The following is an 18832-nucleotide window of genomic DNA, read 5'->3' as shown; positions in this document are numbered from 1 at the left end:
AACCTCTGGTTTCTGTGAATGTGACTTTATTTGGAAATGGGGTCTTTGTGGATGTATCAAATTAGGATGAGATCATATATCCAATTTTAAATCCAACATGACTGGTGTCCTTATGAGAAGAGGGAAATCTGACCACAAAGACACAGATAAACAAAGAGAAGGAATGCCCATAAGGCATAGATTGGAGTGATATGCCTTCAAGTCAAGGAATGCCAAGGATGGCCAGCAAGAAGGAACAATATCCTAGAACCTTCAGAGGATGTATGGCACTGCCCACACCTCAATTTCAGACTTCTGATCTTCACGATTGTGAGAGAATACATTTCTCTTGTTCAAGCCACCTAGCTGGTAGTACTTGCTTATGGACAGTGACATTTTAAGAGAACTAAGAGAGCATGGTCTCTTTAAATCAAGTAAATAAAATGTTTCAAGAAGGTTGTGATGATCTGTGTCAAATGAGAAGCCAGGATACTGAAAGGGGGCAGTGTTGGAGAGAGAAAGAGTGAAAGAAGAACGAGGGAGAATGACACAGAGGTCTGCAGGAAATTACAAAAGAGAGGGGGAACAGGTGAAAAAGTCTGAGAGCCTATGGTCAACTCTCAAAGGAACTGTAGACTTTAGGGAAAAGTGGCAAATAGTGCTTGGGAAGTATGCACAAGGAACAAGGCAGACCACTACCCCACATTAGGACTTCACATTCTCCTCTTTCTCTCATCCCTCCAACCACAACCCTACCAAAATCTTCAAGTTCATTTACTCCTCATGCCCCAGGGCATCTCTTTAGGGAATCTCATCTAAGACAAACAGCCTCCCAAACTCGTCCCAGGTAGTGATCAGTTCTAGGGATGCTTTAGAACACAGTGTTCACAGTAGTAGAAGAGCAGACTATCAACAAATAAGACTGAATAAAAACCGAATGTCTGCCCCAAAACAGATCCACTCACCAAGTCAGTGGTTTTTAATGGGGAATGATCCTCCCCCACCACCACCCGGGGTTACCTAGAGATATTTTTATTTGTCACACTGGAGAGCAACATGGGGGCAGGTTGCTACTGGTATCTAGTGGGCAGAGCCCAGGGATGCTGCTAAATACCCTACAATGCAAAGGACACCCACAACGAAGACTTCCACAGCCTAAAATGTCAATAAAGTGGAGAGAGAGGAGCCCTAGCAATACCAAATGATCTGGGGCAAGAGGAGCTCTTAGGTTCTTTCACATGGGCAATCAATCCCATCCAAACCAGTTGCTCTACACCAGTTCTGACAGTATATGGCTAACGGGCCAGACCAAACAGTGAGCTTTATGAATTCCACTCCAAATCTACTCAAATAGGGCCAGGAAAACTAGGGGAAAAAAACAAAATTAATAACAACAACAAGTTGAGGTTAGCAAAATAGTAAAAGTTAAAAAGAAAAAATTGTGTCCTTTATCAAATGTTAAAGAGGCAAGATTAAAATAAGAACAAGCAAAAAGACTTTTCTTTCAACTTAAGAAAGCAGAAAATGCAACTCTTTTCATTTTGAATAAATAGTACCATATAGTAAAATTCAAAAGCCAGCATGCTCTCTTAGTTCTACTCACTACCAAAACATTCTTCCAATAAAGTGCTCCATATTCTTCACTGCAAAAGGAAGCTAATTAAAGGGAGGGTTTCGTAAAACATCTTGGGAATTCAAAATAATTAATGTGGTTTTTTTTATATTAATGTGTTGCTTTTAAAATTAGAAGCCATGAATCTTGACATTAAGGAGCTTATGTGTTCTTACCTCATCAATATTTACTTATAGTATCAATATTTTATTAGATCAATAATCATCTACAATTGGCCTTCCCAGAATTCCCATTCATTCTCTTTCAGGCTACCTCACCAATTAACATCTTTCCCTTCCTTAAGGGGTTTCCAGAGAATTGTCTTGTTATTTTTTTTGTTGTTTTTTAAGATTTTATTTGAGAGAGAGAGAGATAGAGAGTGAGAGTGTGCAAGCAAAGGGAGAGGCGGATCCAGATTCCAGAGAATTGTCTTGAAGAGTCTATTTTCTACATGGAAGGCATTCTGACTCTACCATTTCTAGTTCCACCTTAAAATCTGCCCTAGGGAAGTTTCAACCAATGCATATGGAGTAGGATTGCTGCGTCTTAATGAGAAATGAAGATCCTTCTGCCTCAATGCTTTATCGGCAGGCTGCCTGGAATCCAGTGAGCTGTTTTATCAGAGGAACCTCTGCAACAAGTTGGTTTATGTGCCTGTTATTAAAGGAGTAAACCCCCCCCCACTGAAGTTCCCACGTATGTATGATCCCTGACCTGAGAGAAGTCAGGCCTGACCATCAACTGTCTCCCACAAGCTGAGACCAGCTGCAGCTTCAAGAGACATAGGGGTCCTCAAGCTCTGCTTCCTCCATTCGGATGCCAGGAGTTTGTAAAGAAAAGAGCATTATGAATATTTCTCTTCAAAACACATCTCCACAATGTCTGACAGTGTCTCTCCCAAGACTGTTATAAGAGTAGGGCCATATCTATAAACCCAGCCAAAAGACAACATGTATTGGTATTTCAATTTTTTTAAGGAAGTAACCCAAAAAACACAAATATAAATACAGATACACACACATATAAATCTGCGTATGTGTATATATATACATACACACACATATGTAGAGAGAAAGAGAGATTGCTTGACTCACTGATTGATTCATTTAAGGAAAAAAAAAATCAGAAATATCCCAAAATGTCCATCAGGGGAATGGTCAAGCAAATTACATCATACTTACATAATGGAGAAAAAGTAGGGGAAAAATGTAAGCATGTCTACCATAAGCCAGCTGTGTTCACATTATTTTTTTTTTAAGATTTTATTTCTTTATTTGACAGACAGAATTCACAAGTAGGCAGAGAGGCAGGCAGAGAGAGAGGGGGGGAAGCAGGCTCCCCACTGAGCAGAGAGCCCGATGCGGGGCTCGATCCCAGGACCCTGAGATCATGACCTGAGCCGAAGGCAGAGACTTAACCCACTGAGCCACCCAGGCGCCCCTGTGTTCATATTATTTTATTTCATTCTGCCCACTGCTCCAACAATTACCCTTTGAGGTAAGAATCACTAACCACAATTTACAGAAGACAAATGAAAAGCCCATAAAAGAAGAAAGTTGCTCTAGGTCACAGGGCTAGTGAAGAGCAAAGCTGAGATTTACATCTAGGTTTTCTTACTCTCTGCCCAGCATTTATTCCACTGCATCCCAGATTTTCCCTCAAGATCTATATTTGGACTAATTCAGTAAATGGAATTGTAAATATAAAATAGTGTTAAATAAAAGTCAAACCATAGCATAGCTGCATTGGTTTTAATCATATGAAACTGTATACACATATATTAAAACTGATGATCATCAGAATGAGACTGACAGAAAAAAACTGGAATTGAAATCATCCCAGTTTGTTTCTCCTATGAAGTTGTTTAAGCACATGATAAAGAAAGTCACCAAAATCCCCTCCTCTACACATGCCTGTCCCAGGCCAACGAAGGTTAAGAAGAGGCAATAAATTTAAAACACCTTGTTAAAGGCTGAATGTGGCTGGGCCAGTTTAAGATAAATACCCCATCCTTCATAAAATTCCCAGCTCTTTTAGAGACAAAGGGACTGACTGGTAGGGTTTCTTCACTAGATCAAAAGATGGAATTTCTGCAACTTAAGAAGTTTGAGAGCAAGTCCATGTCTCTACAGAACTCTCCTTTCATAAAAATTAGCACTTACTCTGTATAACAAACATTCTTTAAATTCTTCCCTCAACCAAAAAAATTTAATCCTGGGATATCCCCTTTGCAGTGGCTTTGCCCACAGAGCAGCTATCACCTTCAATCAAACAGAATTACCTTGGAATCTCCCTCCTCTCTTTCCTCTCCTCAGATCTGGGGGCTATCCTGCTGCTTAACGGAGGAGACTGACCCAGGCACAGATCTCACTCGGACCTCCGCATTATGCTGCAACTTGCAGAAATAACCAGGGGGTGGGGGCCTGGTGTGCAGCAACCTCCCACCCAAGCCAGAGTAAGCGGGAATTCATATGAATAACTTTCCAAAGATAAACCGACAAAAGGCTCACTAGGTTTACACAGTCCTGTTCACAAACCCAAATGCTGAGAACTGGGCAGGATACCACTTTTATCTTGCCCCTTCGTTCTTTCATTTTTATAAGGAGTGGCTACCTGGGTCTCCTGACTTCAGGAAGGCAGTAGGGGCATGAAATGTTGGCAAAAGTCTTCTGAAATTGTTTTTTAAAAGTAAATGGTGTATAAATACAATTCCCACTGGTGTCAGTTTCTTTATGAAAAAGTATTTCTTATTTTAAAAAACATGGAAGTAAAAGTTCCTCTACTGGTTTCCCTTAAAACTACTGTTTTGATTACTGAATAATCTCCCTAGGTTCTCTTTCCTTTTAAAACTCTTACCTATTTCCTCTCTTCTTATATTGACTACTACTAATAAAATATCCTGATTCAAGAATCTAGAAAAATGCTTGAAATAATTTCAATCAGATTAGATCATATTATTATTACATTTTAGAGTAGCAATTAGACCCATAGTTTATTCAAATCTTCCTAACACCAATACACACACAAAAAAGTCAGTCAGCTAAAATGGCTGACCTCACTCTTGGCTTCTGGCTACAGCTCCAGAGGTTAATAATAAGGACACGTATCGAAATTTCCTTAATATGCCAGTCACTCTATGGACAGCTTTCCACATATTATCTCATTTAATCTTCACAACAATCCTAAGCAGTAATTGCTTTTGTTCTTAATATTGTTATTGTTAAAGTTCTTGTTACCTATTCCCATTTTATAGATGAGGAAGCAGGCACAGACCAGTTGAGTCACTTGTCCAAGATCACTCATCTAATACACTGGGAGCTCAAGCTGAATCCCAGACTGGCGGGCTCCAGCTCCCATGGGACCACTGCGCGCCATCACTGGCACTCTCTGCGGTGGCCATTCCGTTGGCTCCTCCTTCTCTAAGTCAAGTACATTGCTACTGTTCCCAAACACAAACTTAAACTCACATCTCTCATCATTTTCACTGCTTCCCTGGTCCTCCCGAGTCTTCTGGCACACATTGCTAGCCTTCTTTTGATGTAGACCAAGACATTGGTATCTCGTCCTAAAGAAGGAAATATAAAATATCAAAATTTAAAAATACAAAAGCTTTCAGCTGAGCAGCAAGAAAAAAACAGAGGCCTATTTGCCATGCCCTTAAAGGAAAAATTCAGAGAGCAGAGAGGGCTCCTTTGGCTTTTTCTTACTTCCAGGAGCACTGACAACTGTGCTAGTAGTAAAAATGCATAAGGTGTAGTCAAAGTACTTAGGTTACTAAAGGTCAAATCATATGACTGATTACCTAATCCATGCTTTTGAGTTAGGATGTTGAATATTTGATAAATAAAATCATCTGCCACAAAGTGCTGGGAAAATGAACATAGCCACATTCAATGTGGTTTAGAAGCAAGAATTCCATATTCTTCAAGTCTGCATGCTTTTGGTGGAGATGCAAAGAGGTGAATCTCAGGTTGCATCCTGATGAACTATTTTTTTTTCCTTCTTGACATTAAGTCTGGAGAAGCCTCATCTTGAACTTCTGCTTTATATTATTCTTTCCCTAACACTAGTGACATCATAATCATCTCCAGGTCCCCAAAGAAGTCTATTTTAGCAATATATATTTAGCAATATAACACATTCCAGATATGACAATAGAGTACGCAACAAAATGAAAACTACCCTAGTGTTAGAGAAAGCACTGACAAGCTAACTAGTTATAATAATAGTCACTAAAATGGCTCTTAAAAAGTACATTAACAACTTCTCATCTTAATCTTTTATTTAATTATATGTCTTTTTGGATATGTTTCCAGACCAGTGAGAACATACATGCATTTAATCCTCAGTAAAATTACCATGCTTTAGAAAAATATGACACACCTGTTACAGATTAAGTACATGTATAATATGCAGCTATTAAAAGATGTTAAGACCAAAGTCCTAACATTTCAAGTTTTAAACAATGAGAACAAGATGTGTGTTGAAAATCTGCCAAGCACCTACAAATTATTTTAAAGATGTGATTATATTTTTTGGATAGATTTAGGCAACAGGTTGAAAGGATTTAATTTACAGAAGAAAAGAAATAAAGTAAATTTCTTAAGTTATAAGGAATGTAATTTTATGTGTTAATTCTCATTAGTTCACAAAATAGACATTACTATACGAATACCTTCAAAATTCATTGTTATAATTTTTTAAAAGCAAGATAGATATGTGAGACTTGATTAACACACATACTTACTGCAAAATGCAAATAAAACCTCATGCATTATGTGTCATGTGGACATACACATGTATATACACAAAAATCAAAGATCTTGCTATACCTTGGTCATAAGGACTAGTACACTCATTCTCTGCACCAAATCCAAGTTTAGCACTAAAATTTAATTTTATAATCTCAAATATAAAGGAGATGCAATCCTACTCTCCAAGATGCAGGAGGGGAAAATGAGGTGAGAAATTCCACCTTAAGGAAACAACCTGAAGTCTGAATGGACAATGAAAGGATTATTAAATTTCTACTTAAACAACAAAAAAACTGACAAGTCAGCAGCTCCAGGAATTTCAGAAACAATTTTGTTGTCTTGTTTTTATACCATTCCCCCAAAATATCACTGACCCTCTGTTTGGCGTACTAAAGTGAAAGGCCTCATTTTAAAGAGTTATCTTAAATAAAAGCAGCCATTATATTTAATATAAAAGAGATAAATAATTAGGAACCCATGGCTTTTTATCTCTGGAAGCCAATACCAATGAGCTAAGTACTGGGATAATCACCAATAACTGTGATATTCTTAGTTGTCCTATTTCAACCCATGCTGTAGAAGACGTGTAAGAGAAAATCTTTGATTACATTAACATAAATTTAAGTCCAATTTCCCAAATAGGCCTTGTGTTATGGGACAGAGAAACAACTAATAAACAGAAATATGTAAGAATTCTGAGGAGAAAAAAAGGTTGCCATTAAAGGTTATTACCATTTATTTCTAGAGTTAAGGATCTAAAAGACAAGGACAGAGAATCTGTAAATGAAGGTGAACAGTCATGAAGCTATAAGTTAATTATGTACTGTGCTCTTATGGGATGGAAAAAAATAATAGAAAGGCAAAAACTAGCATTTATTCTCATCTAGGGGAGTCATATTTTGAACTGGCCTGAACATTTGTTCTGATTAATCACGCTACAGTTCTGGCCCCCAACATGCCAGGCTGAAGAAAAGCTTACTGTGTTGGGCTTCGTACTGGGATCCGTGATGCTGTAGCTGCTGAGAACGCCGGTAACAGCCATCTCCAGCCTTCAGGGCCTGCTTGAACAGCTTTTCTGCTTCTGCAATGGTGGTTGCTTCCTCTTCAGCCAAGAGAATGTAAGCAGTCGCACACCTGTCCATTCAGATAATAGCCACTGTCAGTTACAAATCCAAAGATACTGTCACAGCTGGAGGAGTGCATGCAGAAGGGCAAGGAGTTATGCCGAAACATGCAGAGTGGCCGCTGGTTCATGCACCCCTGCTTTGTAGTTGTTGACACAAAATAATGACACAAAAGAAATGTCTCTATTTTAGCTTGAAAGGTAGGATGTGTAGTGTTAGGAGTGTGGGGCTCACAGATGGACTCTGCCCCTTATTAGTGTGTCACTTCGGGCAAGTTATTACTCTGCCTCCCTGATGGAGCACAACAGGGAACCAATTTGTTGACAGTGTTGTTGCGAAGGTTAAGTAAGGTGATGCATGTGAAGTGCTCAGTACAGTAGCCGGCAGGGGGTACGTAGTCCCATAGTCCGTGTCAACCAGCGATGGCAATGACGAGAGCTGTTGGGAAAGATCTCCTTCCAGCTCTCAAAGTTAGAGATCCTACAGACAAGTTTCCTTCTAGTCACTAACCACGGATTCTCTGGAATCTAAGGATATCTTTAGAATGAGAAGTTCATTAAATCGGATCAATTACGCATTAAAAAAACAGCGCTTCAACCTCACATTACAGTCAGCACTGATTTTCTGGGACAGAGAAGAACACTAGAAGAACCCACAGGTAGTGTTATTTCTGAAGAGCTCCAAATCTGATTCAGCCTTGGCAGCGAACAAGAGTTCAGTCTCATGCCTTTAACAGTGACAGCTACCACCACTTGCTGCTCAGTATGTAGGAAGCACTGTACCAGGCACTTAACATATATCGTCTCATTTAATCCTTTCAACAACCTCTAAGCTAGGAAGCCGGAAAGGATAAGCAGTTAACTAACAAACAAGGGGAACTCTTGGAAGTTTCAACCTTCCCCATCGTATCAGAACAACCCAACTGCCAAAGAAAGGGAATGTGATAGGAAACAGTGAGGCCGGAGCAGACCATACAGGTCCTGATCTGCACAGATCCCTCTGCTTTCCTTCTTCTCCACTGCCTCTCTTGTGGTCACTTCCCTACTTATCAGAACCTCCATCAGACCACAAGAGAGAAAATAATAGAAAGTGAAACCAAGTGTTACTTTTACCATTCATAAACTGCAATGGCCCAGCTAGGAAAAGCAGGCTGAACTTACAGTCAATGAGAGGTTTGGGTGACAAGTTAATCTTAGCCTTGAGGAGGGGTCAATTCTTTTGTCAATCCTTCTAATTTCATGCAGGACTGACCAATGGGGCTTTAAATAGAATGTGGTGCAATAGGGAGAAAAAATGCCCAGAAAAAAATGCTGTAAAACCAATTACTATGAAGGGCAGCAGATATAGGACTTAGAAAGAACAATAATGATGCTGAAACTGCCCAGCGATTCACTGGAGAAAATAACTGGGACAGGCATCAGGAAGCACTCTTTAAGGCTTCAGAGGCTGACATATAGGTATGGATCAAGGGTAATGAAGTGAAAACTGAGATTATAACACGGAGTGGTGGATACAGTATCAGCGGATTTAGCTATAAGATTATAGTCGGTGGGCTGGGAATTCAAGACAGGTGGGGGGGCAAGTTGCTTGCTTTATTTATTTATATTTCAAATAGTATTCTTAGGAGGAGAGGCAGAGTAGCACTACTAGCCAAGAAAACATATATCTATGTGGGAAATCATGAGTCTGGGGTAGAAACATGCTAAGAGCTTGTGAGTGAAGGAGAAAGAGCAATAGAAGTGCTAATGGTTGGGGAGTACAGAACGACGGCTCAGCTCGATGGAAGATAGAGATGATGCATCCTTGTCACAACACAATACACAGACAGAAGCAAGAAAGTATGGTGATGGGGGTGTCAACCATCCAGATATCTGCTAGAAGAAGTCTCATTTGGTTAGAAGTAGGGCACCCGACAGGTTCTTGACTTACTTTGGTAACAATTTTATCTCCCAGATGGTAGAGGAAGCAATTAGGGGAACTTCAACTCTGGACCTAATTCTGACCAAGAAGAAAAAAATAGTTGGTGAAATGAAAATTGATAGGAACATTCAGAGAGAGTTACTATGTATGTCATTTTGGAGTTCAGGGTAATCCAAGAGGGTAAGGTGGACTTCAAAAACTTCAAAGAAAAGAAGTATGATTCATGGCATGAGACTCTGAAGGGAAAAAAATGGTTGAAGAGGGTTGAGCAGCTTCCAAATGTCCAACTATCACCATAGTCACAAATGAACCTCTCAGGAAGAAAAGAGGGGTGACAATTAAATAACCAAAACAGCTGCACAGAGATCTCTCCCAAGGTCAGATTCTTAAAGGACATGTGAAAAAAGATGGAAAGAGGGCATGTCATGAAGGACTACAAGAGAGTGGAATGAGCTAATAAGAATAATGTCAGGAGAGCTAAAACTCCAAATTAGCTGAAGCTTGCAAAGCAAAATAAAGACACAACAAAATGCTAAAGACAACCATCTATTCCCATTTTAAAATTATGTTTAAGGCCCTATTACCACCCCCCATTTCTCTACAACCATCGCAAAAATAAATAAACAAAAAAGACAAACAACACAACAACCACATCAAAACAAGAAAAGTTTGTAGTTAGTAGCAGCAGATAATAAAGAGAAAGCAAAACTCTCTAACTATTATTGTTTTCCTGGCTTCTCTATCAAGGAGCATGATTGTTGGGCTGAAAAAGGGAGAAGAAATTAAATTCTAACATGGGTAAAAAGATGTAAGATAGCAAATAACTGATCTATTCTAAATGAATTACTGTACTGGGATGGGCAAATCCCAGGAAGCCAACAGACCCCCGTAGGCAGGCAGGCCATGGAAGTGCTCTCTGTGGATAGTTAAGGAATCACAAAGAATGGACAGGTGCTAGAAGATGAGATGACAAATATAGTAAAAGTGTTCAAAAAGGGAAGGAGGTAGACTTCCCAAACTACAGAACAGTGATTTGGAAAGATATTCTAATAGATTATTAAAGGGATGGTCTCCAAGCATTTTTAAAAGAAAGTAGTGAACACTAGAAGCTAGCTTAAATTCACTAAGAATAAATAAATCAGGTTGTGCTAGCTTAATTTACTCTAAAGAATTTACTAAACAATAAAGATCCATAGATACAACTGGCATCCTTAAGATCAAAATGGAGAAATATGAGCTGAATCACAGTGTAACTTGGGCGGCTTAGTAATTAGTTGAACAATACCAAAGGATGATGAGTCATGAAGACATGGACCTGGAGGATAGTCTGTATATGTCATGTCACAGAATTCTGTCCCTGATCCTGACATATTTATCAGAAACATGGATGACACACAGAAGGCAGGCATATCAAAATCATTTGTAGATGACAAGAAACTGGAAAATAAATATGCTGTATGACAGAATCAGAAACCAAATAGATCAACAGGTTACAATGGCAGGATTTCCAACTTTCAAGTGAATCTTTTTTTTTTTTTTTCTAAGACCTCCAAAGAAGATTCTGTAACCTTCTTCAAAAAAAAATCATAAAATAGTTTAACAATGACCACTTGGCAGGGAGAGTGTCGAGGTGATTCAAGCACCAGATGAGTGGTTGAGCTAAATGACCTTTAAGGTCTCTGCCAACCCGGAGATTTTATGACTCCAATTTTAACAATCTTTCCCATTTTCTGAGATCTCCAGAAGATATTTCCCAGCCTTCCTTGGTAACCCACAGCATGTTTGACAACACTAACTACAGCATTTCCTCTTATCTTTGTCTTGATCTTGAAATACTTTTAAAGTGCAATTTTTTTCACTTTACGTTTTTGTTATCTTTTCCCGACTAGCAAAAGCTTTACCTAAAAAATGTGATGGCACAGATGAGAACTCTATAACTGAAAAAAAATTCCCTGTCAATATGTTTTAGATATATAAAGAACTGTATTGATTTTATGTCCTTAAAATATGCCACAGGTAGTCCCTAAAGATCTTGGAAGCCCTGGAATAGCCCTTGGAAGCTGTTTAAGGATGGTCATAGCAAAACCACTAAACTGCTCTCTAAGATGACAAAAACCACCATCACATGGATATCCTTTACAAAAAAAAATTTTTTGACAAACTAATAACCCCCAATACGATCCTCAAGGTCAAATGTATAATTTAAGTATCCTACTAATAGCAACTAAATACATTCAGCAAAGGATGAGTTTTCCTTTTTAAAAGCAAGATTTTCCTCACTTACTCGTTTATCTCTAAGGCTTCATGAGCTGCAGAAATTCTAGCTTGGGGGTTTCTCTCTCTCCAGGCTTTCTGCATTACTATTTTAGAAAAAGAGAAAAAAACATGTCCATCAATATACATAATATGGAAGACTCAACACAGTTAGTTAAATTAAAAGCTTTCAGCTTGAGTACAAGACAGTATTTCACTTACCAAGAAAGTCAGCCCAAATCTCCAAAGTCACACAAATATTCTAATTTGCTATATCATTGTCCTTCAGTAGATGATACCAAACCTTTCTTATGCTCATAAAATTACAGATCTAAATCTTATAGATTAACCCATGGTCTATAATTTTAGAGACTTAATCTTGATTAAGATTTCTCTTTTTTTTTGCTGAAGTATTAGTTGACACACAGTGTTAACAGCAGTTTCAAGTATATAACATAGTGATCCTCCAAGCTACATGTTATGCTATGCTCACCACACAGATTAAGGTTTCTTAATCAAGAAAGAAAAGACATTCTAAAAGAGATTTAATACTTCTTTTGCTCATTAGTGTCATTTGTTGTTAAGAAACATATATTATTTTACCTCTTTTGAGATGAAATTGCTACTAATCTCTTCCTTCTATTTAGACACATCATAATCTCTATTGATCATTTTCCCAAATTCTATAGGCTCTGGGTATTAGGATATTTTAAAACCATTTGAAGAATTAGGAGTTGGAATAGAAAAAAAAAAAAGTGCTTTAGCCTTTTGCTTAACATGTCTATCTGTTCCCAAAGTTTGCTGCAAACACATTTTTTATATACCAGAGCAGTTTTCTTCATATATATTGCAGAAAGCTCAATGCCTGGAATATTTATTGGACTATGATATTCCGCCATGGCAAAGAGTACCTTTTATTTATTTTTTTTATTTTATTTATTTATTTGACAGAGATCACAAGTAGGCACAGAGGCAGGCAGAGAGAGAGAGGAGGAAGCAGACTTCCCACTGAGCAGGGAGTCCGATGTGGGGCTTGAACCCAGGATCATGACCCCAGCCGAAGGCAGAGGCTTTAACCCACTGAGCCACCCAGGCACCCCCAAAGAGTACCTTTTAAAAAAGAGCAACAATCTCCATATTTGTTTTATAAATATGTATATTCTAAGTTAGTTTCTTAGGTGCATGTACATATTCCTCTTTTTAAAGATTTTTTTTCCACTTATTTAAGTTTGGTAATATAAAAAATATCAGTGGAATTATTTGAACCTCAAACAATGTGAAATGCAAGCCAAGCAAAGCCTTCTCTAAGATGGAAAACAAATATGGATTCCAATAATTAAGGCCATGCCCCAACTTAATGCTAGTGAACCTATAAATAGGCATAGAAATCACTACAATATTATTTATCATTTGGATTCACTGAATCCCAATTTCTAATTATAATATCATCAAAGAGACATGACCCTTCATCCTACCTAAACCAAGGATTAATTAGCTTTAAATAAAATTTATACTTCCTCAAAATATATAAATCCAATGTCAGTATATTTTTCTAAATGGTATTTTAAATTATAACAAGAAGACTTGTTTCTACAATGATATTTCATTGTGATAAATCCTTTAAGTATCAGAATTCTGGGCTCTCCTAGTCAATGTCCAATTTAGTATTTTATACATTGGGGGTTTTGTAGAGCAGATATTCTAAAAGCAATAAACATTATTATTTAAATAATAACCTTATTCAAACCAAAAAGCCATTCCACTCAGCAACTATCTAAAAGATTGTCCATACTTGCATCTGCAGGACGCAGGTGGTCTGAGTCACAAGTAAAGAATGTCTGGTGGTCTTGGGCAGAGAGATTCATGTCATAGTAAGTCAAAGGCTCTCGTCCTGTCACCCAAGTATACCTGGTAAAGGGGAAATAAATAGACACTTTGAGAGAAGAAAGCAAGACCTACAATATATTAAGCTGCATAGCAGCTGAACTATAAAACATGAACTAAAACAGCTTCGCCAATTAATGAAAAAAAATTTTTTTAATCATCCTGTTCTCTCTTTAGGAAGTATACCAGCAGGAAAGAAGGAAACATTTTCCTCTATATTTTTGTCAAAAAATTTTACTAGCACTAGCTAATGAAAACTTACCCTAATTTTATCATGAATAGACATTTCCCAAAAGCCATGAAAATTCTGATATGCCTAATTGCTCTGAAAAATTAAATTCCTCCATAACTTCTGTGACATCTTCATAACCACGTTCTAGGTAAGCTTCAAAATATTTTGATTGTACAATGTATAATGAAATGAATAACTGTAATAGAAAATTTCTAAAAACTACACATCTTTATATATTATCCCAATTCCAATCCCAAAAATATTTATAAAACAGAAAAATCAAAACATTTGTGGATTGTATCAAAAACAAAAACACTACCCAGACGGTTACAATGACCCCTAAATGAACCAGCAAAGACATTCGCTGCTGTCTTTACTCTCTGAACTAGACCCGTTTGTCTCCCAAGCTGTCAAATGCTTACCGATTATATTCAGCACCCCTAAATAAATTTAGTGGATTTCGCCATACTTTACATTCTGCAACAAAGAGAAATATGAAAATGTTACACAGAGTTCAGAGACACTACAAGCTAATTAATTCAGCAAACCACCCTTCCTGGCCATTTGATAAGATAATTTTATCCTCTACATGAGAAGGAACATGGAAAAACTCTGAGTGGTTAATCAGGAAATGTAGCTCAGATACAAGGAATTTGGAAAGTTTCCCCTAATCTTTCTAGGCCTAAGCTTCCTCAATTTGCTAAATCAAGGTATAGGTCAAAATCAGCTCATTCATAACTCCAATAGTCATCAAGAGGTCTAAACAAATTCTATGAATTTACTTATAAAATTATAGGTAGAAGATACAGGTAGAAGTAAAACTACTTTCTATTATTCTAAAATAAATCTTAAAATAATCCTAAATAAGCCCAACTTATGCTCTAGATTATAATAGGCTAGTGCCCTAGATTTTTATTTAAGGTCTTTGTTAATACTGATCTTGTGATAATTCACCAGATTGCTTTTTACATCGCCATAAAGTAGTAATAAGAAAATTAATAAAGGTATTTTTTTAGGGAGAAATGTTATGAAAATATATTGTTTTAAAGCATTAATACTATTTGCTTATACAGATACATGTAGCAATCATTATACTAATATTATAATTCTACCATGTACTAATAGATTATACGTCTTTCTTATACAAGGACTGCAGAAATTTAGAACCACAGGACTTAGAAAAGTCAATCATTAATTTTTAGGACTGTCTTATAAGAGTGTAGTGTCTTATAATACGCTACAATTCTTTTTAAACAACCTATGATTAAGACTTTCTACTGATTCAGAATACATTTCTTTGAATGAGTAATATTTAATAGAAAATAAAATCAGTTAATAGTACTTAAAATACTGCTGTATGTGTAGTCCACCAAAAGACACCCAAAGACATATACACAAAAAAGTGAACAATTATTGCAGATATCAAAAGAACATTAAAGGCCATGCGTGATTCATTAAGATTCTCAGTCCTATTATATGCAACATCCATCCTTCCACCCATCCATACCCATCCATCCATCCAAGAGTACTAAGCACTCAATGGGGAAAACAAACAAGCAATGCACTACTAGAATACAGCATGAAAACGGAGACCATAAAACACTACAGAAACACTGTGTGTAATCTCAATACATTCTTGATAAAATAGCAAACAAAAGGTATACATATAACAGGAAGACATGTTTTCATTTAAAGAAGATAAATTTATCTTTAAATTAGGACTGGAGCCCGCCTAAAATGTGCTCAATGTTTATAAATAATGGCGCTAAATTTTCTGACACTTAGCTTAATTCGACATTTAGGAAATGATCTTTGTTCATTTGAACAAATGATGATTTGTTCAGTTAGTTCAGCATCTTTGAATTTCTTTCCTGAGAAACCATATTCAATGGCTGTCACTTCCTATAGGACTAACTAAAAAATTATGTTTTTCTTAAATAATTATGTTTTTCCAGATGTAAAAGCCCTTAGGGGGTCACTAATGAACTTCAGATCATGGCTTGAATCACACTTGTGAGCCAAAAAACCAGGATCGCTGTCCTTAAGGCTATTGTAACTCTGAGGTCCTCATCATTCCCACCGTCTCCTCAGAGGATGTCTTTTAAGATCCAAAGTGCTCTTCTTCAAGTTTTATGAATATTGCAAGGCTAGTATTTAGCAAATAACAAATATGCACACATATTTATGTACAAAGGATGTTCATGGTGGCATTATTTTTTTTTTAAAGATTTAATTTATTTATTTGACAGAGAGAAATCACAAGTAGGCAGAGAGAGAGGAGGAAGCAGGCTCCCCGCTGAACAGAAAGCCCGATGCGGGACTCGATCCCAGGACCCTGAGATCATGACCTGAGCTGAAGGCAGCGGCTTAACCCACTGAGCCACCCAGGCGCCCCCATCGTGGCATTATTTACAAGAAAACAGGAGCATGTGGGGAGATGCCTCTGCCCCACTGAATTTCATCTGAAATATTAGTGAAAAGGTTATGGCAAATAATTTTATCTCCAGTGAATACATTATTCTACTTGCCTAGAAGGATAAGCACTGTTCAAATTTCAAGAAACAAATCATAAAGCAAAACACCTCCAATTAAAATTTCAACTCTATTTTATGTTGGATACAAATAAAATTATTTCTACATAAAAATGACTGCAAAGAGAAATGGTGTATGTACCTAAAGTATTTTTGAGCAGTATCTAAAGATACGATCTTTATTAAGGAAGTGTCACAATACAGCCAGCAGGGGGTGCCACAAACATTTTGAAATGCTTTTATGGCTTGTAACAGAAAACTGAACTTTTAAAAAAAAGTCACTGCTAACATTAGTGTCATACATGTAATCTATATTGTTTCTCTATCCCTGAAACTTAGGAATGAGGATCTAAGTAACTATAACAGATGTAAAATACTCTGAATGATAAAAATATATATATATGTGATATAGAAGTACGTAAGAAACGTCTTCATTAGCTGTATCCTTCAAATTGGTGCAAAACCAGAATATTTTTTTAAAGAAATAAGCAACTAGAGGTAGAATATGAACACCTCAAAGTTCTACCTCAAGTTAGGTCACAGCTATGTTAATTTCTTCTTTGCTACTCTGTTTCATAATCCTAACCATTACTAGAAAAACTCTCTCCCTCTGGAATTACTCTTGAGTACATAACCCATAAATATCAGACTGCCTGATGGTTTGGTGATAGGGACAGAGGTTATAAATACCAAAAGTATTAGAATGTGAAGATTTAAGTCAAGAAGTTCAACTCAGATATCCAGAGGGTAAAATTTTTTCCACACGAGGTCCAGTCTCTTACCTTACTCATGTCTTTGAGGAATAAATTATTTAAGTCAGAATTAAAATTTTACTTCCAAAAGGAAATTTGCATTCTCCATTAATATCAACAATTTCAGGGGCACCTGGATGGCTCAGTGGGTTAAGCTGCTGCCTTCAGGGTCCTGGGATCGAGCCCCGCTTCGGGCTCTTTGCTCAGCGGGGAGCCTGCTTCTCTCTCTCTCTGCCTGCCTCTCTGCCTACTTGTGATCTCTGTCAAAAAAATAAAATCTCTAAAAAAAAAAAAAAATCAATAATTTCAGTGCCCTTTAGAAGACCCAGAAGTTGACATGGACTCCATCAAGGGCTTGCTGACATTAACAGCCCAATTAAAAATATGCCCCAATACAATAAACATACTGTCTATAGTTCCATTTGGAGCAGCCCACAGAAGAGTCTCTATCTACAAATCCTGAGAGAAATATTCAGACCTTAGCACGCTTGCAAGAATGTAGTTCAAGAGGAAGAGAAGCAATAAATATTGGAATAGTACTTGTTTAGTTCCCCAAGTCTGCAGAACAGATTCCACCCTTTGTAATAATAGGATGATCATAAGTTTTTATGTCATAGACAAAGAACATTTAAAAAAAAACTTACTGCTATCAAGGACTTCTAATATCAAGCACAATCTTGTCTTCAGCCTTCCCTCTCACCATTCCTTACTAAAGCTTGCCATCCCAGTGACAGTCACCTTCATGTCTTTTGTACTCACTCACTCCTCTAGAATGCCTATCCCAACCACTCACAGGACTGTGTGGTTTAAACATATATAGAATGGCTATTCTGTATTAGTCCTGAGGCTGGACCCTGGGTAATACAAAAATAAAAATAGAGGCGCCTGGGTGGCTCAGTCATTAAGTGTCTGCCTTCAGCTCAGGTCATGACCCAGGGTCCTGGGATCGAGCCTCGCATCGGGCTACCTATTCAGCGAGGCGCCTGCTTCTCCCTCTCCCACTCCCCTTGCTTATGTTCCCTCTCTCTCTGTGTCAAATAAATAAATAAAATCTTTAAAAATAAATAAATAAAAATAAAAAGAGGAGCTTATAGCCTTGGTAGAAAAATAGAAAGGGCAACCAGCTGAAGAAGCTCTACAGAAGGAGTAGACGGAACCACAGACCTTCGCTTTGTCACAATCTTCAAAGAAAAAGAGAACTTAATTCTCAGAAAAACCAAGAGGCTCCAAACTCACAGAGCTTTTATTCATGTGGAAGAAAATTAACTCCACATCCAATTCATTTACTCCGAGAACCTTTCTTTCCTAAAGATTAAAAAAAATAAATATAAATAAATATATGTGTGTGTATGTGTGTATATATATATACACACACATACATATATATACACATATAAACATATAAATGTGTTTATATATAAACCTTCAAACATATAAATTATTAATTTATAGTCTAGGAAGATTTGTTATACTAAAAAGTTACCACCGCTTCCCAGAATCTAAAATCTAAAAATAATGGTAATATTATTATAAACAGCAGCAATAGCAACTTTTGTCATAGCTATAAGCCTGATTTTCGTGGAGCCTTTCTATAAGAGGTTTTAAAGCTCAAATCACCTATAGTCCTTACATATGCTAGTGAGGGTCCTATAGTAGGCCCTTTTTACAAACAAGTAAAGCATAGAAAAGCTATATAATTTCCCTGCTGTTCATAGTAAATGAGATTAAGGGCTGGTGTCCAGAGTGACCAACAACCACCCACTATATGCAACGGGCCCATTACCTGCAACA

General features: G+C 37.2%; 1 protein-coding gene across 10 annotated transcripts in view; it reads right to left on the bottom strand.

The window, feature by feature from the left end:
- Positions 1-18832, bottom strand: part of ST7 (suppression of tumorigenicity 7) — a 242932-nt gene that overhangs the window by 82645 nt on the left and 141455 nt on the right. For 8 of the 10 annotated variants that reach the window (XR_007121535.1, XM_047695088.1, XM_047695086.1 and 5 more), the window contains exons 4-9: positions 14181-14235; positions 13435-13550; positions 11674-11749; positions 9399-9467; positions 7325-7479; positions 5059-5156 (exon numbers count right to left, since the gene is read on the bottom strand). Coding sequence is in view for 9 of the 10 variants with exons in the window: in XM_047695088.1 (XP_047551044.1) it covers positions 5059-5156; positions 7325-7479; positions 9399-9467; positions 11674-11749; positions 13435-13550; positions 14181-14235 (569 nt within the window). In the remaining variant the exon portion in view is untranslated. The remainder of the gene's footprint in view (positions 1-5058; positions 5157-7324; positions 7480-9398; positions 9468-11673; positions 11750-13434; positions 13551-14180; positions 14236-18832) is intronic. The other 2 variants (XM_047695090.1, XM_047695089.1) reach the window with 1 other exon arrangement.

This window comes from Lutra lutra, chromosome 11, assembly GCF_902655055.1.
Source record: "Lutra lutra chromosome 11, mLutLut1.2, whole genome shotgun sequence".
NCBI lineage: Eukaryota > Metazoa > Chordata > Mammalia > Carnivora > Mustelidae > Lutra > Lutra lutra.
This window is presented reverse-complemented; position numbering and strand designations above follow the sequence as displayed.